Source organism: Lampris incognitus, chromosome 4 (genome assembly GCF_029633865.1).
Source record: "Lampris incognitus isolate fLamInc1 chromosome 4, fLamInc1.hap2, whole genome shotgun sequence".
NCBI lineage: Eukaryota > Metazoa > Chordata > Actinopteri > Lampriformes > Lampridae > Lampris > Lampris incognitus.
In genome coordinates, this window is record NC_079214.1 from 30,235,118 (window position 1) to 30,260,063 (window position 24,946).

The 24,946-nt window shown below is 42.1% G+C and overlaps 1 protein-coding gene across 1 annotated transcript in view; it reads right to left on the minus strand.

Annotated features, from left to right (window-relative positions):
* Positions 1 to 1,832: 1,832 nt before the first annotated feature.
* Positions 1,833 to 24,946, minus strand: part of LOC130111376 (nuclear receptor-binding protein-like) — a 32,531-nt gene continuing 9,417 nt past the window's right edge. Inside the window, exons 9-18 of the mRNA XM_056278550.1 lie at positions 9,518 to 9,576; positions 9,324 to 9,422; positions 9,038 to 9,170; positions 7,387 to 7,477; positions 6,666 to 6,716; positions 5,936 to 6,071; positions 5,246 to 5,299; positions 5,010 to 5,073; positions 2,719 to 2,774; positions 1,833 to 2,163 (exon numbers count right to left, since the gene is read on the minus strand). Coding sequence (XP_056134525.1) covers positions 2,068 to 2,163; positions 2,719 to 2,774; positions 5,010 to 5,073; positions 5,246 to 5,299; positions 5,936 to 6,071; positions 6,666 to 6,716; positions 7,387 to 7,477; positions 9,038 to 9,170; positions 9,324 to 9,422; positions 9,518 to 9,576 — 839 coding nt within the window. The 3' untranslated portion in view covers positions 1,833 to 2,067. The remainder of the gene's footprint in view (positions 2,164 to 2,718; positions 2,775 to 5,009; positions 5,074 to 5,245; positions 5,300 to 5,935; positions 6,072 to 6,665; positions 6,717 to 7,386; positions 7,478 to 9,037; positions 9,171 to 9,323; positions 9,423 to 9,517; positions 9,577 to 24,946) is intronic.

A 24,946-nucleotide genomic window follows, 5' to 3' on the forward strand; every position in this document is an offset into this window, starting at 1 on the left:
CTGTAATCTGACATCATCCATTTCCCCCACCCAAGCAAATTTACAGTTGAGTTTACTGGATGTTTGGAGGGACTAACTGAAGGAAACAATGATAGGAGGTGCCTATTTGAGCATTTTCTCGATGACATCTGAGCGACTTTTCTGCATAATCACTCACTCTTAATGCATAAACCTTAAGTTACAACAAACAAAGAGTTTCTGGAAGAAGCAAACATGACTAGCATCACCACCACAACAACGCAACACCAACTCTGATGGACAGGCCATGTCATCTGCATGTCCAACACACATCTCCCCAAACAGATCCTGTACTCCCAGCTGAAGGAAGGAGTGAGCTCCCGTTAGGCAAAAGAAACATTTCAAGGACAATACCAAGACCAGTCTGAAGAAATTTAACATCACATCGAGCAACTGGGAATGCATTGCACTGGATAGGCGCTCCTGGAAGAAATCCATGCAGGAAGGCGCTGCATGTCATTAAATGGAACTCCACTGTGCCACAGAGAAAAGGTGACAGCACCGCAAGGAGAGAGAAAAAGGCTCAACCACCACCACCACTTTCTCCTGTCCACACTGCACCAAAGTATGTGGATCACGGACCGGCCTCTACAGCCATCTGAAGACCCACAAGTAGACAACCCAATGGTGAGGACAGTCATACTCGCTTTGAGTGACCGCCGATGATGAAGATTGGTAAATAATCATGCAAAGATATAGCCCATACAGCATGCATTTCTGAGAAGGTGTTGTTGTCTGGAGGCTATGTGCTGATGGTAGAATAATGATATCAAATCAATATGCTGCTCTTTCTGAAGAAATGGTCCATTGTTAACCAGACAATTCAGCAAAACAAACACTATGGTATTGTATTGGCTCAGACTCTTGATAATGTGATCTCTATGGGAGACCACAGTAAACGATTGGTTACAAAAACAAAACAAAACAAAAAACATATTTATAACATAAATAAAACATCTGACCGTCCCATTCAAATCTCGACAAGGAAAAGGCTGACTCCTCTCCACAGTATATGGCAGCTGTGTTCAGTACACATTTTAACATGGTGACCAAAATGATAAAAGAATTATCGAGACAGAGTAACATGTGTACATCCAATAAGCAGCAAATGGTGAAAAAAAACAAAACAAAAAAAAACATGTAAAATGATGAGCAAAATTAGACAGAGATCTTTAAGGCATGTGCGTACGTGTATATCCACAAGAAGGCAAACGGCACAGCAACTTAAAAAGAAAAATACAAAGATAACATTTATCAACTAAAAAAACAAAAACAAAAAACCCAACAAATAAACCAAAAAACATAAAATAAAGATAACACTGACTTGTATCTCACAGTAACCATTGTCTTCTTTTCCGGAAAAGAAATTAGCTAGTCCCCGGTCCCTATACAACAATACTAGACTGCTATGGTGTACGTACATTAGAGCCCAAATCAAGGATTCTCTTTTGAGCATTTGAAAATTGTGGATATTTACTGTTAATTTTTTATACAGTGGAATATGAGAATAGAACTTACTTTCCAGTATTACAAATGAATCTATGCACTATATTATGAATTTATTTCAGAACATGACAGCAGTCAAAGTTAAGTTAAGGCTAGGAAGTTGCTGTTATGCTGTTGTTCTGAGAGGTTTGCCTTTCAAGACAGCTAATCTGTTGATCCGCCTATGACTTGAAACTAAAAGTGTGCCATCTAAGTGTGTGTGTGTGTGTGTGTGTGTGTGTGTGTATATATATATATATATATATATATATATATACATACACACACACACACACACACACACACACACACTGCTCTTATGGCTTCGGAATGACCTCTAGTACATTTCCTCATAAGCAGTGCAGCGCGCTTTTGAACTGCAATCTCTTACTCCAGTTTCTAAGCAAGACCCACTCTCCTGGCAGCTTTATCACGTAAATCGTAAGGCTTTGCAGAAAAGCAAGAAAGATGCTGATTACAGCGACTGAGTTTGGTAACTCTGAGGAGAATGTAACAGGGTTGAGAGTATCATATTAGAGACAGTTATGGGTCTTGATTAAGTCTTTATGAGGACACAGTAACAGGGTTGAGGGAGCCGTTCCTACTGAAGAACTTAGTGAGGGCTTCTTCAAGCACGGAGGCTAGTCTATTCTGGTCCACCTATGGAGACAATAAAACACATTTGCCACAACAATTAGGGAAATTACAAATGAGTAAGATGGTTTCAAGACCTGCCATTTACTTATGGTGATTTTTAGATGACATAGTTCAAACAGATACAGACATAGGCCAGAAAAGAAAAGATGTGTTTCACAACTGCATGAGAAGAAAGAGGCAATGTGGGAGTTTCAAATGAAAATCTATCCCACACTGTTTGAGTGACCATATCACATCAGTGTGGGTGGGTGTGGGGGTGAGTGTGTATGTGTGTAACTGTTGATGAATGAAAGTGTGTGTGTGGGCAGATGGCTGTATGCATAATTGTGCATTAAGCTCTTGGGGGGAGGGGTCACGTAATTTTTCAACATCAACTTCAGTTTTAAACACGAGCATAAAAATAGCATACTCAACACAAATGTTTCAGCTAAGCACATGCTCACATACATGCACACTGCACAGTAAACAGTGTTGGCAATATGTTTGAATAGTTATCAGTGTGAGGGTCTCTTATGCACGCACAGACACATATGCGCACACGTGCACACACACACTTACCTCACTGATGAAGCCCAGTTGGACCAACTCTCCAGCCAGCTCTTGAACATTTTCATCTGAAACACATACAAGCACATTTACACCTAAAATCTAAAACCGGAAAAAGGGGTAGGCATAGAGATACTGCCAACTGTTTTTCAAAATTGTTTCAATGACATAATTTGGTTTAACATAGTCTAAATTCTGTTTCAGAAGTCTTAAGCCTGTTTAAAGACACATCTACACGCATCAAATCTGGTGGGCTCAATAGTGCTCCTGGCAGTGTTATTTTCTTTTAAAAAAAAAAAACAACAACAACAAAAAAAAAAACCCCAAAAAAAAACAACAACAAAATATGAGCCTATAATGACCTGTCTTGGGCAAGGGAAGAGGGTCAACCTTAAAGCCAGGGCAGAGACAGTCATTTGAATTGCTGATTTGTGAAGGGTGCTGATCTAAGTCACCTGAAATGCAAAAATAAGTCTTTGCTTTAAACGGGAACCTGTCTCAGATGAGCAACCCTACTTTTAAATGTTTTAAGATGTGTTCTTGGAAAGGCAAGACCAACCAATGTGTTAAAATGAGAATAATGACTTGGAGAGAGGGCTGAGCCTACTGGTCAAATGAGTGAGAATGAAGTGGCCTAGATATCTAGTGACTCAAAGTAGCACACTTTGGACTTTGGCATCGAGATATTTTGATAAGGAGGGTATCAAAGATTATTTCCTGATGGCAGCAGACGAGACAGGACAGGGTGCGTCTGTAAGATTGATTGAGTGAGAGTGAGGTTATGAGTGCCCATACCTAAATTCTGCATACAAGCAGAATTTAGGTATGTCAGAGACAAGAAAAGAGAGCAAGAGAGTGGAAACTGTGTAGACAGTAAGTAGAGTGTGTGAATGTGCATGTGTGTGTATATGTAATGAAGGCCAGTGAAAGGATGGTCCCCCCACTGTCATAGGAAGTGTCAGCTGTCAGTTGCAGCCATCTACATGCCTGGCATTCTCTACACGTCTGCAACACTACACATGCCTTTCATACCATTGTGTATGTGTGTATTAGCTCATGCTACCCACATTCTTGTGACCACTAGGACAGTTATGTATATCCTATATCCCTTTCTCAGCAGTGAGACCTTTATCTAAAAAAAAAAAAAAAAAAAAAAGTCAGTTTTTCATAAATACAAAAAAAAGTTTTGCTGTATTTGTAGTATGAAATTTCTTTTGAATACATTTTATGGCCACAGGTAATGCAACTCTTTTTATATGAAAAGCTGAGCACAAATTGAAAAAAGAAACATCATTAATTGTGCTGTAAGGTTTCCAAAACACAAGAGCAATGCAGGCTGTCTCCATGAGCAAGCCTAAAATAGCTTGGCGTGTATTGTGAGTCCATCTGAGCTACTCACTGGAATCCCACTCTCACTTTCACCCACAGTCGAGTGAACACACACGGAGACATGTGGGGATAAAATCTATGTGGTGAAATCTGAGAGGGAACAGTGGACTTGATTGCAAACAAAAAGATTAAATGAATTTGTCCAATAAAAATAATATTTACAAGAGAGAATTAAAAGAAAATAGTTTGAATATTTCGCTAAGTAGTGCAGTAAGGAATTCCATGAGATGCACATAACAGCAGCATTAGAGCGCATGATCTGCCATCTGTGATGCCTCTGGTAAGTAGGGATTCATGGTTGCAACCAAATGCATGTCAGCAGTGATGGAGATTGCCTATTGTGAGGTTCAAACCTATGACCTCTTTGTAGTCATGTTTCTATCCAACTGCGACGCCAACTACATGCAAACTTTTGAAAAGTTCAAAAATTTCAGGCGAATCAGGTCAGTTTCCATTAGCTGGTTTTATGCAATCTTCCTGTGCACGGGGGATAAGTCATAAAAACTGTCAAGACAAACATGGAGTTGACATCTAAGAAATTATATAAACCCATTTCCATCACCCTTTATTGCAAAATCACTTTATCAACTAGTACAGTTTTCAATCTCAGGTGAGCATGAAAAAAAATCTTTCTTGAATTATTTAGTTGTTGTTTTTTTAATTCACATTTTGGTGTTTCACATACAAACTGCCTGACGGAAATGAAGCTGCTGCAATTGCACTTCCCTCTGTCTCTGTGTGTGGTTTTCTGTGTATACTGAATGTGAACCATAACACAAATCACTTTCAATTGAACAGCTCTTTAATAAAATGCATGGGATTGGATGCAAAAAGGGAAACTAGTATCCATAAAAGTCCTGAACAGTTACATGCCCAAGTATATGCGTTTCAGTGTATGGGAGCTTTGGTCTTACTGGGTAACAGGTCACAGCTTAGATGTCTATTCAATTTGTCCTCCAGCTTCAGCAGTAATGTCAGCTGAGAAGAGAAAGAACAAACAACACATTATACTAATTTCAGACTGACGTGAGACAATTTTGCTTTAAAGTGCCCTATAAAACTACAACTGCCAAAATATGTTAAAATATTTAAGAACAGGAAATATGAATGACATTTTGATCATTAAACCATAAATATTTAAAAGACTTACATGATGTTTTGTTCCCTCTTCAACTGGCTCTATGTTGCATTGCATATGGATGACCTGAAGAAGAAGAAGAAAAAAAGGAACTTTTTATATAAATGTCTGGGAACATGGAGGGTAGGGTTGGGTAGGGGAAGCTGCATTCATAGTACTGGGTTGAATCCACATCCATATAAATGCTGTGTTAACAGTGCTCAACCTGACTTGGTTCCCTAATCCATGTTGATAAAGACATTGTAGGATTTTCCTGATTCTGACAACTAGCTAACATGAAATACTAACCGTATAACACAATGGTCAGCTGTTTGTAAAATGTCAACATTTTGTATGTCTCCTGTAAAACCTTTTTTTTCTGTAAGATACGTAAATACTAAGAAAGAAAACAAGGGCTTTAACAGTGACTGCATGCAGTCATATTTAAGGGAACCACTATTTTCTCATGATTGTTTTTTAAACCTTTTTCCCCCACTTTCCTTGTGCGATTATTCCTTATTTTTGCAACTTAATATTTCTTTTTTATGTTTAACTTTATGGGAGCAAACTAACCAAGACAAATTCCTTGTTTGTGCACACTTGCTTGGTAAATAAAAGTGATTCTAATTCTAATCACCTTTAGATCTGTTCCTCATTTATCGTTCGTGACCTCCTCTGGCATCCACCACACACTGTGACACAAACACACATACTCACACACACCTTGCGTGTTTCAAGTTCTGCTGGTTCCGGGGTGGGGGATTTGACTGAGGGGGTGACAATTGGAGACTTAACAGTTTCCTGTTGAGGCTGCTGAGGACAGGGTAGGCCAAACGCTGTCAGAGGATAGATACCATTCCTAATCCGGAGAAGGAAGGGAGCAAGTAGACAGGCAAAGAAGTTGAGAGAAAGACAAAGAAAAAGTGTGAGAAAATGAAAAGCGGTTGTATGACACAAAAAGAATCAAAGTAAAAGAGTCAGCGTATGAGGAAAGGAAATTGAGAATGAGGAAAAAAGAGAAAGAGTGATAGGGTGACAAATTATCTTCCGCAACTGAATCTATAATTTAAAATAAACTTAAAAGAGTGCATGTTTTTTTTTATAAAGAAAGCAAACATTTGTTTCATAACTCATTAAAATATCAGTGCACGGAATTAATAAAAACACCAGCTTGACACATGGGAAGAGGAAAGAGGAAGATTAAAGCCAAAACAAGTAATCTGCTACTGCCTCTGTGTGTCTAAAAGTAGTATTGCAGAGCCTTTCTGCATTGTTGGGTGATAACTACTCCAGCGGTACTTAATTATGTGCCATAGAGGTCGGTGTGTATGTAGGTTTTCTTTCCAACCCAACATTACACCAGCTGGCAGATTTCCCCAATTAACACAACTGCAACCAGACAGGGGAAACTAATCAGTGATCAGACCAGTTGATTATATGTATAGTTTCTCACCTCACATCCTCCAGAAATTTATCCAACTCCAGGGCAGGAAACTGTGAAAGCCTGGGGAAAAAATAAAAATCAACACACTGGTGCGCATGCAAACACAAAAATCACAACAAGTTTAAAGGACTGTATAAGTTGTTTCTGGTGACAATAGAATTTTAAACACTAGAACGACCAAGGCGGTCATTTTGACTGTTTTGTTTTTCCAAAGTTTAATAACTTTGTGAAAAAAAAAGACCCGTCGCCCCTGAATGCTCCTAAAATTGCCTATATTTGCATTAAATGAGTTTTAGATCAATTGCACACAAAAAAAGTTAAGCTAAGATCTACCTAAAATGACCATGACCAGTTAAAATGACCGCATGTAATTTGGGCATCATGTTACTATTTATGACTAGTGTTGGTCGCGTCATTTCGTTCGTGAAGTTCATTGCTCTGTCCGAGAAACACACTAGCGTTCTCCAGTGCAGAGTAATAGTCTAAACTTGATTTTTGATTATTGACAACATGTCTGGGTACAGCCGCCGTTTCAGACGCACCATGACTACCATCGAGGTGTTGCAGTATTTACAGGCGTTGGACAGCGGTGATTTTAAATTGTTTGAAAAATAGTAGTAAGGTTGTTAAAATGTTGAATAGTGTTATGGTAGAATACTATTATTGTCATTATCATTAATATTATGGCTTTTTTTTTGCCACTAGCATAATAGCATTTCTATCTACTTACTTGAGCTGAACACCCTCTTTCCTCTCAGCAATGACCAGGTTGGGGTCCATGTTCTTGGTAATCTCCTCCAAGGCATTCTCAGGGATCATGTCTGGGCAAATATAAAATCAGTGAGAATGCTCAGAATGTTTTAGATAATACTGGGTTTTGTAATACAACACAGTCCAGTGATTATTTTTGAAGTTATAAATGTCAGCTGATGATGGTGTGGGTGACCGAATGAGACTCCTGATTAAATGTGTGTAACCAGCTTACAGAGCAGTAATTACACGCAGGGATTTGCACGTGTCTTACACACAGGTAATCTAGTAGAAATGTGTGCAAGGAATAGTTTGTATAAATCACCATTTTCATGACAGTGAATCATTCATAGTCAAAACACCATTATGTTATCTAGCAGGCAGACATCCATTGAGGAGTTCGGATACCGTGTAGTTGAAGAGTAGATGGCAGCCACACCAACATGTACCCCGGCCCGCCGAATGACAGAAGCTAAGCAGGTATGGGCTTAGCTAGTACTTGGATGGGAGACCCCCCGGAAAAAACTGAGTTGCTACTGGAAATGGTGTTGGTGGGCCAGTAGGGGACAGTCTAATTAACAACACAACCCCCAATGTCCCAGTGCAGCGACAAGGGCACGGTGCTGTAGGAGATGGGATGAGTTGTTAAAATCGAAGTCCTGACTCATAGCGGTCATTAAAGGTCTCATGGCACTTATCGCAAGAAATAGGGGGTCCCCCGGTGTCCTGGCATAATTTCCAACTTGGCTCTCTCCATCTGGCGACCTAATCACCCCCCTGTGTAATTTGCTCAATGATTCCTCCCTCTCCACCTCAAGCTGATATGTGGTGAGCGTTCTGGTGCAAAATGGTTGCCGTGCATCACCTAGGTGGGTGCTACACATTGGTTGAGCTGAGTTTCCCCTCTTCTCTGTGAAACGCTTTGGGCGTCTAGATAAAGCGTAGGCACTTTCGGCAGTAGAAAGGAGTCAGCATGGGCACTCTGACTTGTCTGTCACTGGTTCACCACCAGCTGTCCTTCTTTAGACCACTTTTGGTAGGTACTGACCACTGCATACCGACGCTCTGACCCAGTCGTCTAGCCATCACAATCTGGCCCTTGTCAAAGTCACTCAGATCCTTATGCTTGCCCATTTTTCCTGCTTCCAATACATCAACTTCAAGAACTGACTGTTCACTTGCTGCCTAATATTTCCCACCCCTTGACAGGTGCCAGTGTAACGTTGTCAGTGGTTTTAATGATTGGCTGATCAGTGTATCTTCTTCTTCTTTCGGCTTGTTCCCTGTTTCCCAGGGGTCGTCACAGCAGATTCAACAGTTTCCATTGGTACCCTGTGAGGGCACAGCACCAATGGCGGTCTTGTCAATCCTTATAATGATCTGGCAAACTTTTACGTTGGATGCCCTTCCTGACACAACCACTAACCCTAAAAGAAAGTTGCTTGTACACATCCACAGGTAAGTCAAAGCGCCCACAAGCTATTATTCTGTGTCCTGCTTAAGGAATCTTAACCAGGGGCTGTGCTTCACTGTTCTGGGGACTTGACTCTTGGCCTTCTGGTTTAAAGACTGACTTCACTACACAACCCTCCCTTCCCTGTAGGGCTGTGTGGGTGTGTGTGATGACTCACGCTGGTGGCTGACGATGCAGTGTGCAGCCAGTAGTTTTAGCAGCGGTACTTCAAACAGAGCCTGGTTAAAAAGCAGCTCTCTTGCTGTAGGCCTCTTGTTAGGATCACACTCTAGGCACTTCTGAATAAACTCCTGCAGACACACAAACACACATTACAGAACCAATGCTGCAACCTGGGTTACATGCGTTCTCTCTCTCTTGCACCCAACATGCTCTGCAACTATGATGTGATCTGTGTTCAATACTATCTCTTCAGCACACTCTCCTCCTCTTCTCCTTCTTACCCTCTGAAGTGGGTCTTCGAGGGACTGTATGGCGTTGTTGATGGCCTCTTGAGAAACATAAGAAGACTCTCCATTCCCCTGGATCTCCAAGACAGCCATCTACATTTGCCCATGTTTATGAAAACACACTGTAAGGAAATCATTTTGGTAAGAGACTTAAGCCTTTACATCATGTCCAGTGAGTTTAATCTCACCTCTAAGGCACACATGCCAAAGGAGTAGATGTCCACTGCTGTTGTAACATCAGCGACAGCTGCATACAGAGAGAGGATAAAAAGTGAGACAAGAGGGAGAAATATTCAATCAATCAAGTTGCATTTTTATAACGCTTTTCTAGCTGCAACAGCCACTCAATATAATCGCTTATAATAATATTATAATCGCTTATAATATTGATACCATACTAATAAATTGTAACAAAAACTAGTATGTCAATTAGTTGTAGAATACAAATTAGATTATGGGGATTCATCCTAAACCTGTGGAACCCTGATCCAATGGTGTCTCCATGTTAAGTCTGTAGTATGTGGGTTGTGAGGTTAAAAATATGAAATCTAAATAAAATACGCTTTATAGTCTTATGTATAAAACACTAGATAAAATCATGTACAAATTTACATGCTCTAGTGAATATTTCAAACAATGGACAAGGCTAATTTTCAAACTCAGTTCTTCAAAAGTTTTTAGGGTACAGTAAAAACTGTAGATTGCTGACATAATAAAATTACCCTCCAGCCAAACAGGAAAGAAAACTCTTCAGTAATGTCTATTGTTTTTTGTGGCACTCACAACAGCATCTCTAATGGAACTGGTGTCAAAATGCCCCAGCAGCAACCAACCACAGTAAATGTACCATCACAGTAGTAATATTCAGTTGTCATTGCTTATTATTTTTAACAAAACACTTAACTGTTTGCTTGACTAGGCATTTAATATTGCTTTGCATGTTAGCTTTCCAAGGAGGCAGGTACATGACAGAGTTAAGTCCTTAATTAAGAAGGTACAAATAAAATCCCTGAATGTGTTACTGGTTGCTCTGTATCATGGGGAGCCACATTCCCAGGATGGATGTTTTTTATAAATCCTCAGTGAGCGCAGTTAAAGCTAAAGGAGTTTTGATTGGCCTTACTCTTCCTGCAAAGAAATCATATAGGAACCATATACACACGCAAGCATACATTACCCGTCAAGTTATAGAACACCTCAATTTTTCAACTTTTTATTGAACTTTAGAGTTTAACATCTCAATGTACTCTGAAACTAAAGAACAAATAAACAATTGGAAATAAAAAATAAATTATGGCATTGTTTTGTTTAACAAAATGTGATCTAAATTTTTGACTCAAAGTAGCTACCTTTTGCAGATATAACAGCTGAACACACCTGTGGCATTCTTTCTGAAATAGAAATCAAATATTGCTCAGAAATTTCTTCCCAACACTGTTGCAGAAGTCCCACAAATGTGTTGCACTTGTAGGTTGCTTTAATTTCATCCTTCTGTCCAGTTCATCCCACATCAGCTCGATGTGGTTTAAGTCTAGAGACTGTGCTGGCCATTCTATGATTTGAAGCGTACTGTCTTGTTCTTTTCTTCTAAGGTAGTTCCGACAGTCTGGAGTTATGTTTTGGGTCATTATCTTGCTGCAGGATGAACCCGACCAACTAGGCGTAGACCAGAGGGTATTGCATGACAGTGCAAAATGCTGTGGTAGCCTTTTTGGTTCAGGGTGCCAAGTAACTATGTGCAAGTTGCCAACTCTGGATCCAGCAAAAGAGCTCCAGACCATCACGCCTCCTTCTCCATGTTTGAAAGTTGGTGATGCACAATGAGGAACAATACTTTCGCCTACTAGACAGTGTACAAAAACTCTGCATGATGAACCGAAGATTTAAAAATTTGATTCAACGGTCCGTAAGACCTTCTTCCAGTCTTCAGCCCACTAGCAGTGCTTCATGGCAAAGGCAAGTCTCTTTTTCTTTTGTCATCTTAGCAGTGGCTTTCTTACTGCCACTTGACCTTTCAAACCTGCAGCTCGAAGTCTTCTCTTCACAGTCAAAATTAAGACTTGCTTACTTTGACAAATGTTAAGCTGTGCATGAAGCTATTGTCCTGTGAGCCACCTATGACACAAGGTGTTGATTCTCAGAAACTTGTCTTCTGATTATGTTGTGGCTTTGTGTCTTCCAGACCTCTTCTCAGTTTCCAAGTGCCTTTTGATGGTGTAAGACAGCGGTCCCAAACTACTGGGCCACAAAAAATTTTCTACTGGGCCACGAGGAAACTAATAAAAAAAACCCTGAATAATAAACATAACATTATAGGCTATTTGTGCCATAATTACATTGAACTTGGCACGATCTCTTTGCAGCAACTTACCTCACCATTCCGTCATGCCGACAACGGGATGAGGATACTGATGTTGAACTTGAGAATACAACTGATATGAGGTCATCAGTCTGTCATCACTCACTTACCTACTCGATGTACGTGTTGCAACTAGCTAGCTACCATGAGTAAAAACAAACGTCACTATAGTTTCTTCGGAAGAGGTAGGGGAAACAAAAAGTCTAACAATGACGATAACACAGAGACAGCAGAGGACAAGACTACAAGTAAAAGAAAGCTTCCTTCAAAAGGAAATATGATGAGTCGTACCTAAAATATGGCTTTATTGTGATCGATGACTCGCATGTCATGACCGTCTTGTTGCAGGGAAACAAGTCCAGGGCTCCAAACTGAGTCAGTGATATTGGTGAGTTGCAATGTTTTTAATATGTTCATGCGAGGAAAATATGCGGTGTGTTGAATATCCAAATGTTACTTCATAATTAAAGTTCATGCGAGGAAAATATTTGCTGTGTTGAATATCCAAACATTACTTAAATATTATGATGCTATTGACTAACAAACCTAACCTACATCCCGGTCATGTGCGTTATTCATCAGAGGTTTATGTCATTACCTGCTGAGAACTGCATTCCCCCTTTCTCAGACCAGGTGAGTGTAACATGTATGAAATTCACACTGTCCAGCCAAAACAGACCAAAATATAAAATTTAAAAGACTTTATGTCTGGAGATCTATTAATCAAATAGTTTTACCGGCACATATTTTGGGCTGTTTTGGCTCGATAGTGTGAATTTCATACATTTAATAATGACCTAAACTGAAATAACAGGGAATGCATTATTCGGTAGCAACATTCAGTTCTGCCGAATAATACATGCACTCTTTAACACTCAGTAATGACACTTCAAATCAAAGTTGATAGTAATAAAATGTCAGCACATATACTTTATTTGACCGACTTTGACAAGAGTGAATGTGCTCTGAAAGTGGGCGACATGGTGCTATGTCTTCAAAAGAAGGAACGGAAGCTATGCCCTGCCTACAATCCCCGCCCATACCAGGTCATTGCTGTTAAAGTTTCCATGGGGACAGCCAAATGCAACAACCATGTCATCACCAGAAACTCATCTCACTTTTAAGACTTTACCGGTGGTTAAAAATCACCACTTTCTGTCATACAGGTTGAAAGTCCGGGGATGGCAGACAAGATGTCATGGACTGGACTGAAATCCATCCTGAAGAAACTCCAGAGCCCTTAGCCTCTCAACTCTCTGAGTTGCAGTCACCTGTTCGTAGATACCCATTCAGAGTACACAGAGGACCCCTGTCAGACCTCACTGATTTTGAACTGTGAATGGGCTGAAAGGTATAACGCAAAGGAAAGATTTGAGTTGGACTGGCTAACAGTTATTGTTAAAAAAAAGTAAGGAAAAGAGGGTTGTAATCTTTATGGTTTATAATGCATGTGATGCTTCTTGTGTTGTAATCTGATGTTTTATTTTATTTGTTGAGGGGCGCGCTTGGTTCATTTTGTTTTTCTACTTTTTATTGAAATTTCACAATCACAAAGTGGTTGTGTGTTGAAAGAAAGAGGAAAAACCCCAAGAATGAATGAATGAATGAAATATATGGACAATATATACATATATTTACCGATGGATCCAAAAATCCAGAGAATGTAAAAACCGGTTGTGCGTTTTATGTTCCCGAGTTAAAGGTCAGAGGGAAAAAGTGAGCAAGTGATCACTTAGCGGTATATACCGTGGAAATGATGGCTATCTCATTAGCTCTTCAGTGAGAAGAAATACAACCACTGCGAGTTTTAATTTGGTAAGACCCCAGTGCAGCCCTAATTAGTTTAAAAAATACATCTTCAAACTGTCGACAAGATATTCTGTGTGAAATATTACAGTTATTATACGGGATTTCTAGGTTGGGAACAGATGTCCAGTTTTTGTGGATATCAGCTAATGTAGGTATTAGGGGAAATGAAACAGTGGATCAACTGGCCAAAACCGGTTTAACAGCGAGTCATGTAGAACTGTCAGTACCAATCAGTAAAGCAGAAACAAAATCATTCATTAGACACAAAATCAAGGCACAATGGCAGAAATTATGGGACAACAATGTAAAAGGACGACATCTGTACCAGATCCAACAGGAAGTAGGAGTAGAAAACACTTGGAAGAAGAGCAGGAGAGAACAGAACATCATTAGCAGGTTAAGATTAGGGCATACTAGACTAAACTCTTCATTGCAACTCATCGGGAAACATCAAACTGGGAACTGTGGTGTCTGCCATCAACCAGACAGTGGAACATCCATCCATTAGCTGAACTGCTTATCCTGTTCTCAGGGTCGTGGGGATGCTGGAGCCTATTCTAGCAGTCATTGGGCAGCAGGCAGGGAAACATCCTGGACAGGCTGCCAGGCCATCACAGGGGCCGAGAGACAGACAGAGACACACACACACACACACACACACACACACACACACACACACACACACACACACACACACACACACAAACACACAAACATTCATACCTAGGGACAATTTAGTATGGCCAATTCACCTGACTTGCATGGCTTTGGACTATGGGAGGAAACCTGAGCCCCCAGAGGAAACACATGCAGACACGGGGAGAACATGCAAACTCCACACAGAGGACGACCCGGGATGACCCACCAAGGTTGGACTACCCGGGGCTCGAACCCAGGACCTTCTTGCTGTAAGGCAACTGCGCTAACCACTGCGCCACCGTGCCACACAGTGGAACATGTATTTTTTTATTTGCCCAACATATACACGAGAGGGACTCATACTGAAAGCTATGTTGGAACAAAAAGGAATAGTGCACATGGACATGAAATCAATTTTCACGGGGAACGCTGGAAATGATGTCCTTGGATGTATCTTCACCTTTCTCAGGGATACTGGACTGGTGGACAGGATATAAATTACTCTTTAATGCAACAGTAGGTGGCGATAATGCTCCAGCTGGATGCAATTTGCCATTAATCCAGATGAGGAAGAAGAAGACTCTGAAAATGTAGAATTGCCTTAAAATAGTTACGATTGTCAAGCATGGAAGCTGAATGAGTTAATAACGGAATCTAAACATTACATTGCTGCCTTGGAATTAGATTTACTAACTTAACACCTATCAGCCTAATTTTTTTTGGAGCACAGTTACGACTGTATGATCAAGAACCTCTCGTGGCTGCGGTGATTAAAAACTCTCGGAAAACATTCATTCTCGCTATCGCTGCTCCCTCTCTTCATTCACTCTCTAGCTCACTCAACCAATGCTGCACGCATGCGCATTGTTCATTTAGATCGGACATTGGCAGTGCCCATTACGCATTCGGGTGTGAGTGTTGAAAGTAAATGAGACGTTGATCATACTTCACTACCCAACCATCCATTATCTACACCGCTTATCCTGCTCTCAGGGTCATGGGGATGCTGGAGCCTATCCCAGCAGTCATTGGGCAGCAAGTGGGGAGACACCCTGGACAGGCCGCCAGGCCATCATAAGGAAATGAAATAGAAAATAGAGTAAAAGTTTTTTAAGAAAGAAGGGGATGGGGGAAGGGAAGAGGAAAACAGAGAGGGAGCTCAGCTATCCTCAGGGTCAGGTCAAATTATTTAGATTGTCCAAGAAGGGTGGAGAACTGGAGGAACATGGGATGAACCAAAAATAGTTTGCTTTATTCACCTCACCGCCATGTTTGTTTTAACTGACACCATGAGGGGGATTAGACGCGGAAGTGCCATGGACTCCAATGTTAAAACTCCGCTACAAAAATACAATTTGAAGAGTAGGATTAATCAGTCACAGTTGGAAATCACTTCAGTAACTACAACAAAACATTTCCCATGGTTGATCCATGTTTTCTAACTATTTTGTTTATTGCATTAGAATGAATGAAAGCTATTTGCCTACATTCATTTTATACAATGAAAACTGCGACGGTTAAACACATCTGAAGTCTTTTACTAAGGGCCCCTTCTCCCGGTAGGCAAAAAAATGGGTGGTTTGTTGTCAAGTCCGAGCACCAGAGAAGGGGAGAAACGCCTGGTGGAGATCTGCACTGTACTGAGTGTACTCTTGTAGTTTTTGTTTTTGTGCCATCTGGTTGCTGAGTGACAAAGAAATAGCTGATGGTGATGCTGCAATAGCTGCTGCGCTGTCACAGTCATAACATTTAGTACTTTTCTGCCACCTAATGGTCGATTCTAGTAATGCAGTTTGCGTACACAGCTTCAGGTGTCATGACACAGGAAGTTGAAACAACCAGGAAGTGAGATGACATGTTGATGGACTTCTCCACAATCCATTTACACCTGCTCTCATCTTTTGTGGCATCGTCTGTATGTATATTTTTAATTTGATACTCATCTTTACTTACATTTAGATATTCGTGAAGTTTATGCCATTTAGTCATCATATTGTTCAGTTAATTAGAACATAAGGAGGAACCACGTGTGCCCTGTAATCCAAGTTAATTTACTATGTACTGCTAGTGTTAGGCTAGATTTAATGTTATTAAGTGCTGCAGTGAAAAACTTTTTCATGCAAAGAACTATGAATGAGTACATTCCAGTGATTCGGGATTTATGTTTTTATTTGTAGTTTCACAACTTCCGACGTTATTAAACCTGTGGACAACACTGACCCTGTAATGGACTGGCGGCCTGTCTAAGGGTGTCTCCCCGCCTGCCACCCAGTGACTGCTTGGATAGGCTCCAGAATCCCCGTGACCCCATTTGGGATAAGAGGGTTGGATAATGGATGGATGGATGGACAACACTAACCGTCTTCAGAGTCGTAATGTAAGGGAGGTGTTGACACTTGCTGCCAGTGCCCTTGCTCAGTAGCAAGAAGGGGGAAAGACTACAGTGAAAAGACGGCACTCTACAGCAGGAGTCGGGAACCTTTTTGACTGGGAGAGCCATAAAAGCCAAATATTTCTAAATATATTTCATTGAGAGCCATATAGTATTTTTAACGTATAATAAATTAAATATGTCTTACTTTTAATGCGACTTCTGGTGCTGCATGGTTTTGCTGATGGCCTTGTAGTCTGGTTCATACGTGGTGAGGTTGAGCTTCATGCAGGCGTTGAGGCTTCCATCAGTTAAACGTGAGCATAGGTTGGTCTTAATGTTCCTCATATGCGAGAAAGACTGTTCACATGCATATGTAGAGCCAAACATGGTCAATACGGCAATACTCACACGCTGCATTGTGTGGTATGTCACAGGAAGCTCGTTCCAAGTTTTAAGAATCAGCTGGTCTTCAGGTTGAAGATTTTTAATTTCTGTCCACTTGTGTTCCCTCGCCAGCTCTGCTCGCTGTCGCGCAAGACTTTCCAACTCTCCATTAAGTGACTTGAACTTACTCATCCACATGTCTGATGCCTTCAGGTCAGCAACTTCCAGCTCAGAGTCTCCGATAGAGACCCCGGGGATGCATGTCAGGTCGATTTTGTCCACTGCACACTCATGTGGATGAGTGATGAACTTGAAAAGACCAGTGCGCGCACGAAATTCTCCAAAACGTGCTTTGAATGACTGCAGGAGATTGAACGTAAAGCCAGCTAGCTGCTGGAGATCCAGATGTTGAGTGGAGTCACTTGCTAAGCATGCATCTCTAAATTGTTGCAGTCTTTCAAAGTGCAGAAGACGACCTGTTTCAATGTCCCTGAGAAAGACTTCCAGCTTGCTTTCAAATGCAAACACTGCTTGTTGAAGGGATGAGATTGTATTTCCAATACCTTGCATTTTCACATTGAGCTGGTTCAGATGGCCAGTTATGTCCACGAGATAGTGAAACTGCAGGAGCCAGTCAGTGTTGTCTAGCTCAGGATGCTTGACGCCTTTCATTTCAAGAAAAGTCCGGATTTCACTCAGGCAAGCTGCAAAACGGCTGAGCACCTTCCCCCTTGACAACCAACGCACGTTGCTGTGTAAAAGCAGACCGGGATAATGATTCCCAACTTCTTCTAACAGAGCTTTAAACTGGCGATCATTTAAAGCTCGGGCAACAATAAAGTTGACCACTCGAATGACCAGAGACATCACCTCGCCAAGCTCCTGGCCACACGTCTGAGCGCAAAGCGCCTCCTGGTGCAGGATGCAATGAAAACTTAGGATGGCTCTCTTTTCATGTTCACGGAGAAGCGCTACAAATCCTTTGTTCTTCCCCAACATACAGGGTGCACCATCAGTACAGACAGAAATAAGTTTATCCATCGGTAGTTTTTTTTCTTTAGCAAACTCAATGAAAGACATGAATAAATCCTCTCCTCTTGTTGTCCCTTTCATTGGCAAAACAGCCAAGCTTTCCTCACGCAGTGTGTCACCTGCAGCATACCTGGCAATGATACTGCACTGAGATAGATGGCAAACGTCTGTTGACTCATCTAACGCGAGAGAAAAGTATGTCCCAGCGTTTATGTCCTTAATTTGTGTTTCCTCGACTTGATTTGCCATCATGATGCTACGATCGTGCACAGTTCTTGCTGACAGGGGCATGTCTTTTATTCGTTTGATTATCTTGTCTTTATTTGGGAAGTCATCAAACAGTTCATTGGCCACATCAAGCATGAATGTTTTGGCATACTCGCCATCTGTGAATGACTTTCCATTCCTTACTATTGCCAAAGCCCCCGCAAAGCTAGCGGAATTCCCGTCACCTTGCTTGGTCCACACACGTAGTTGCTGCTGACTCGTCTGCACTCTCCGCTGTAGCTCCTCGCATGCCCTTTTCCTGCTGTCCCCCGCTGGATATTTCGATGCAAATGAAGCATGGTGCGTATCGAAGTGCCGCTTTATATTTGACCGTTTCATCGATGCAATTTTATCATTGCATATTAGACATACCGCAGATCCTGCTCTCTCCACAAATGCAAATTCCTCTGTGCACGCAGCCTGGAATGCACGGTAATCATCGTCTTTTTTTCTTTTCGCCATCTTTTCCGTTACAAGGGTTGAAGCGGATAAACTAGTTGGCTATCTGATAAAATTGATTTCTTCACCTTTACAATGACCCGGACATGCTCGCGAGCCATTGGTTCCCGACCCGACCCACGGGTGACCCGTGAAATTTATCTTCAAAACTAATTTCTGTTTACTTTAAAATGACACAGTATTATTAAGAAATATCACAAGTATTTTAAAATCAGTTCCAAACTGATTTTTTTGAAAAAAAAATAATTTTCAACTCAAAATTGTCTGGGAGCCATATGCCGTCACCGGAAGAGCCATATATGGCTCGCGAGCCATAGGTTCCCGACCGCTGCTCTACAGACAAAGCAACGCAGTTCACAGGATTGTGGTAACCGCCATCACACATCCAACAATTACATTGGCTGAAAATTTACACATATATTGTGAAATTAACTTACCTGCATAATGGAGAGAAACTTAAGTGCTCTGAAAACTAGGTCTTATGCCTCTGTACCAATGCACTCTGGTGCGTCATCCACTAGTGCTGCTGCTGCTGCAGCAGCCAGGGCTAAAACTGAGGCTGCCAAGGTACACTTGATGTATACTGAGAAGGAGATCAGAATGAGAATGGCGAAAGCTCAACTGGAGGCTGCAATGGAGATGCTGGCCATAGAAAAGGAAATTGCTGTAGCTGTGGCAAAGGCTGAGGCGTTGGAGGCAGCAGTCGCTACCAGTGAGGAAAGTCACAGCTGTAAAATCCCATTCACATCAACACCATTTGAATCTGCTCAACACATACGAGATTATGTGAAGGAGCAAGCTAAAGTATGCAAGGAAATGAAGTTAGTACAGGAGGATCCACCCTTTCAAGATGAGACAAAGCAGCCACACACAGAGCCACCTACAGTCCAGTCTTTACACGACCCATGTCTCAATACTGACAGTGTTATCGCCCCTGCTGCTAATAGTCACGTTCATGATACTCCCTCTCACGCTCAAGTAAACATAAGTCTCAGAACCCTTTTCTCACTCCGGACGTGGATCACACTCCAGCTCAATGCAGCCAGCCTGCTCACAGTGTAACGTTCAATGAGGATGAAGAATGTCAGCTGCCCTCTCCACACGGCCATCCAACGCATCATTCTCCCCACAGCAACATCAATGTTATGCCTTTTCCCCCTCATGGTTATGCTCTGCAACCCACTCATGCTACTGATTCCCACATGACAGACTTTGTGAGATTTCTAGCACGACACGAGCTCGTCACAACTGGCCTGCTACAATTTAATGACCAGCCAGAGAGCCACAGAGCTCGGCGGTGTTCCTTCCTGAATGCAGTAAGAGGCTTGAATCTAACACACAATGAAGAAATGGATCTTCTTGTTAAATGGCTGGGAAAAGAGTCAGGAGCGCATGCTACGTGCATTAGATTTGTCCACATAAACCAGCCAGCAAAGGGGCAGAAGATGATGTGGAGCAGACTGGATGAGTGTTACGGCTCCATTGAGGCAATTGAGAAAGCTTTGTTCCAGAAACTAGATAGCTTCCCCAACATCAGCAACAAGGATTACTCTAAACTGAGGGATCTCCGTGATCTACTGATGGACCTGGACACCACCAATGCAGAGGGAGATCTTCCTGGCCTCTCCTATCTTAACACGGCCAGAGGCGTCAACCCGATAGTTCAAAAGCTACCATACGGCCTACAGGAAAAGTGGCTGTGTTACGGATCCAGCCACAAAAAGCAACATCAGGTTGCATTCCCCCCTTTTTCTGTCTTTGTCGCCTTCCTCCACCAGCAAGCACGGATCACAAATGATCCCAGCTTTACACTCACAGGCCAGATTCCAGCGAACCAGAAAAGTCTTCATGGAAAGCCAGCAGGTCGAAGGAGGTCTCTGTCCACAAAACAGAAATGTCTACAGCACCTCGCTCAGACCAAGACAGACACAGAAAGGAAGCAGACGATCCTGATAAGAGATGTCCTATCCACAAAAAGCCACATTCTCCACAAAAGTGCTGTGCATTTTGTGTGAAACCCATAGAGGAACAAAATAACTTCCTCAAAGAGAATGGCATCTGTTTTAAGTGTTGTATCACCACATTGCACACTGCCAGAGACTGCCAATGCACCGTGAAATGCACTGATTATGACAGTGACAGACATTCCTCTGCCCTCCATCCAGGCCCAGCACCATGGGTCAACGAGACAAGCCCTTCAGGGAGCTAGACCCCACACCAACCCCAGTGGTCACAAGTCAGTGCACACAGGTCTGTGGAGGAGATCTCACCGATAGGTCCTGCTCAAAGATTCTCTCAGCCAAAGTTTATCTTGGAGGATGCCATGACAAGGCGATGAAGGTATGCGTTATCCAGGATGAACAAAGCAATAGATCTTTTGCTAGCTCCGAATTCTTTGACACCTTCAACATCCAAGGCCCCACTGCATCATACGCTCTGAAGACCTGCTCAGGCATGACTGAGAACATGGGCAGGACAGCCTCTGGCTTCTACATAGAGTTACTGGATGGTAAAACCATTCAACCTCTACCAAGACTGCTAGAATGCAATGAGATACCAGACAAAAGAACAGAGATTCCAACACCCAGTGCTGCCTTCTTCCATCCTCATCTGAAACCAGTAGCTCACCTCATTCCAGAACTGGAGCCCAATGCTCCCATCATGTTCCTGCTTGGCTGCGATGTCATCAGACTCCACAAGGTTTGTAAACATGTCAATGTTCCCCCAGATGCCCCCTACGTCAAGAGACTCAACCTAGGATGGTTGGTTATGGGCAATGCCCATTTGGGGAGTGCTCACAAGCCACTCAGTGTGAACACCTTCTTCACCAACGCCCTAGAACCTGACATCTTTGAGCTTGTCGATTCAAACACAGATGCGGAAGTCTGTCCTCATATCTCCACCCTTAACACACAGACCACTGTTCAACAGCTTGGATCTCAGTGTTTCTCCAAGTTCTCCTCATGGCAGTCTCTGAATTGTGCCATTGCTAATCTCAGTCATATCTCTCACAGCTACTGTAGCCATCCAGGTAGAGAGAGCAATGACTGCAGAGGGTGGCAGTTGTGTCAAGAAGCACACACACCTGAGCAGCTCAGTCAGTCCAAGTGCATAATTATCAGGGCTGTCCAGGAGAAGGCATATGCTGAAGAACTGGCTTGCCTAAGAAAGAGTGAGAAGATTCCTCAAGGCAGTCCTCTCAAAACCTTGGACCCCTTCATTGATGCACGGAATCTTCTCAGAGTTGGGGGTTGTATGAGGGAAGGAGAGCTTGAGGCCGAAGAAAAGAACCCTCTGATCATTCCTGGTTAACACCACATCTCAACCCTGTTGGTTAGACACTACCACAAACAGACTGTACACCAGGGACGCCTCGTCACAGAAGGTGCCATCCGTACAGCTGGCTACTGGATCGTAGGTGTGAAGAGACGTGTGAGCATCATTATCCGCCAGTGCGTCACCTGTCGCAAACTCCATGGTAGCCCTGAAACACAGAAGATGGCTGACCTGTCAGCTGATCGTCTGTCCATGGAACCACCATTCACTAATCTGCAGCCTGGAATCATCGTGTTCCTCAAAGATCAGCAGCTGAAAAGGAACTAATGGCCCCTGGGTATAGTCACCCAGGTCTTCCCCAGCAAAGAGAGTAATGTTCGCAAGGCAGAGATTAAGGTCTCCCGGAAAGATGGGACTAAGCTGTTTTTGAGACCCTTTTCAGAAATTGTTCTTCTTCTACCGCCTAAACAGAAGTTTGTAACTTTCAAGTAGTAGTAGTAGCATTCAATCACGCCAGACGGGGAGTGGGCTGTTACAGTCATAACATTTAGTACTTTTTTGCCACCTAATGGTGGATTCTAGTAATGCAGCTTGCATACAGTTTCAGGTGTTATGACACAGGCAGTTAAAACAACCAGTGTTTTTATTTTTTTAAGTGTGTTTATTTACATTGAGATGACATGTTGACGGACTTCTCCACAATCCATTTACATCTGCTTTCATCTTTCATGGCACTGTCTTTATGTATATATTCCAGTAGTGAACTGTGGGGTCTGGCAGTGGGCCTTCAACAGCGCACTGATATGGTAATCAGCCAAATTTTTGGGGTATTTCTTAATATGTGAACAGTTCCGACAAAGCTCGAACACACACACACAAAGTGCACCCATCGCAGCACCACAGGTGAAAACCCCCGACACATACAGCTCACACACACAGCTCACACAGCTCACACACACACACACACCGCTAGTAACTCAGTGCCTCAAGATCCACCAAAGTCAACTTCACTGGATATCAAATAGCCTTTGTCTCGCTCCATACTTGGAAAACAATGAAAATGCACATTACATGGCCTCCGCTTCTGGTCTACAACATCACCATGGACAGCGCTAGCATGCTTCATCACAAAACCTCTTCTTCACAAACTGACCAGATCAAGTCAAAGCAATTCATGAGCAAAGGATAGAAATAACGATTTATGCCATGAGCAAAGTCGCAATACAATCATATACAAAATATGCCAAACCTTACACCATAATATCGAGTATAGTAGGCCGAACGTTACATGAACAAAGTGTGGTATTAACCAGCTATGAAGTGCCATCACAATATGTAAAATGAATACACCAGCTTTGATTTGGAATAAAATAAAATTAGGCAGCTGACCTTATTAGGCTACTTGAATATAAAGTCCATCAGTTGGTCCTTCTTTGTGAAGTGGGCAATGGCAGCATCATGCAGTTTGTCCTTGGATTTAAGTTCCATCAGAAGGCCTTTTTCTATGGACATCAGTGCCAAAGCTCCCAGTTGATCATGTCCCATTGTGTTTCTGGTGTGCGTCTTGATGCGCTTCAGGGCCGAGAAAGACCGCTCAACTGAAGAGGTGGATACGGGGATGGTCAACACCAGACAGGTGAGGTGATGAAGCATAGGCGAGACAAGAGTGGGAGTTGGCCTTCCATTTCCAATCACTTGTTGCTTTTCCCTGAAAGCACATCTTGAGAAGGGTAACACTAACAAGCTAGCTACAATGTCGCTCTCGTCTCCTCCTGTAGACATGCTTCGTCTTTAACTTCTTTCTCTAACTAAACTAAACTTCATCGCACTCGTCTGATACACAGACTAATGTTAGTGATGTGTGGTTCGATTGGTTTAAGTGAACCAGTAGATTTGGATCGCCAATGTGAAAGAGTCGGTCAATCCCAAGTAATGACTCCTCAGCAACCGCAGATCATTCTTTTTTAAGAGTGAGTCCGCGTCTGAATAGGTCTGGACTTCCAGAAGTCCTAGAGCGATATTTTTTTGTCTCACCCACTACAACAGCAAAATATGATTGGCTGATTCACCTGTCACTTTCTAAATAAACACACAAGCACAGGACTTCTAGCAGTCCTAACCAATGAGGGAGCCAGCCAGCTAACCCCTTTCCTGCCAAGAGACAAGAACAAAATCTGATTGGATAACTCGATTTTCATGGTTTCAAGACAGTAACCCTTTCATTACTGAAGCAAACTTGATAGAAACTAGGGCTAAAATTAGAATTAGAAGAGAGAATCATTATTAAACGAAAGATTTTAAATATAGCATCTAAAATACTAATAGGGCCTTCTCTTAAGTCCTAGAAGTCCCTAAGGGTTCCCCTCTGGTGTATTCTTAGTTTGATACTTATCTTACTTACGTTTAGATATTCGTGATGTTTATGCCATTTAGTCACCATATTGTTCAGTTAATTAGAACATAAGGAGGAACCACGTGTGCGCTGTAATCCAAGTTAACTGTTACTATGCACTGCTAGTGTTAGGCTAGCTTTCATGTTATTTAGTCCTGCAGTGAAACACTTTTTAATGTAAATTACTATGAATGAGTACATTCCAGTAATTCGAGATTTACGTTTTATTTCTAGTTACACAACTTCCAACGTTATTAAACCTGTGGACAACACTAACCATCTTCAGAATTGTAATCTAAGGAAGGTGTTGACACTTGCTGCCAGTGCCCTTGCTCAGTAGTGAGAAGAGGGAAAGACAGTACAGCTGCTATAGTGCACAGTGGTGTACTATAGCAGTGTGGTTGTTGAAGATCAGTTGAAGATTGTTGGTGTTGATCCAGTAGTGCATATAGTGAACAATAGTGTATTTTGTATGTGGCTGTGTTGGCTATATCGGTGCCCCTATGAGAAATTTGTGTGTGTGGGGCAGTTCGTTACTGAAGGCCCTGGCTGAAACCCCACAGTACGCTACTGTTCAGAGGGTGTAATAACACAAGTCTGTTCCAACACTGCTTTTATACAGACTG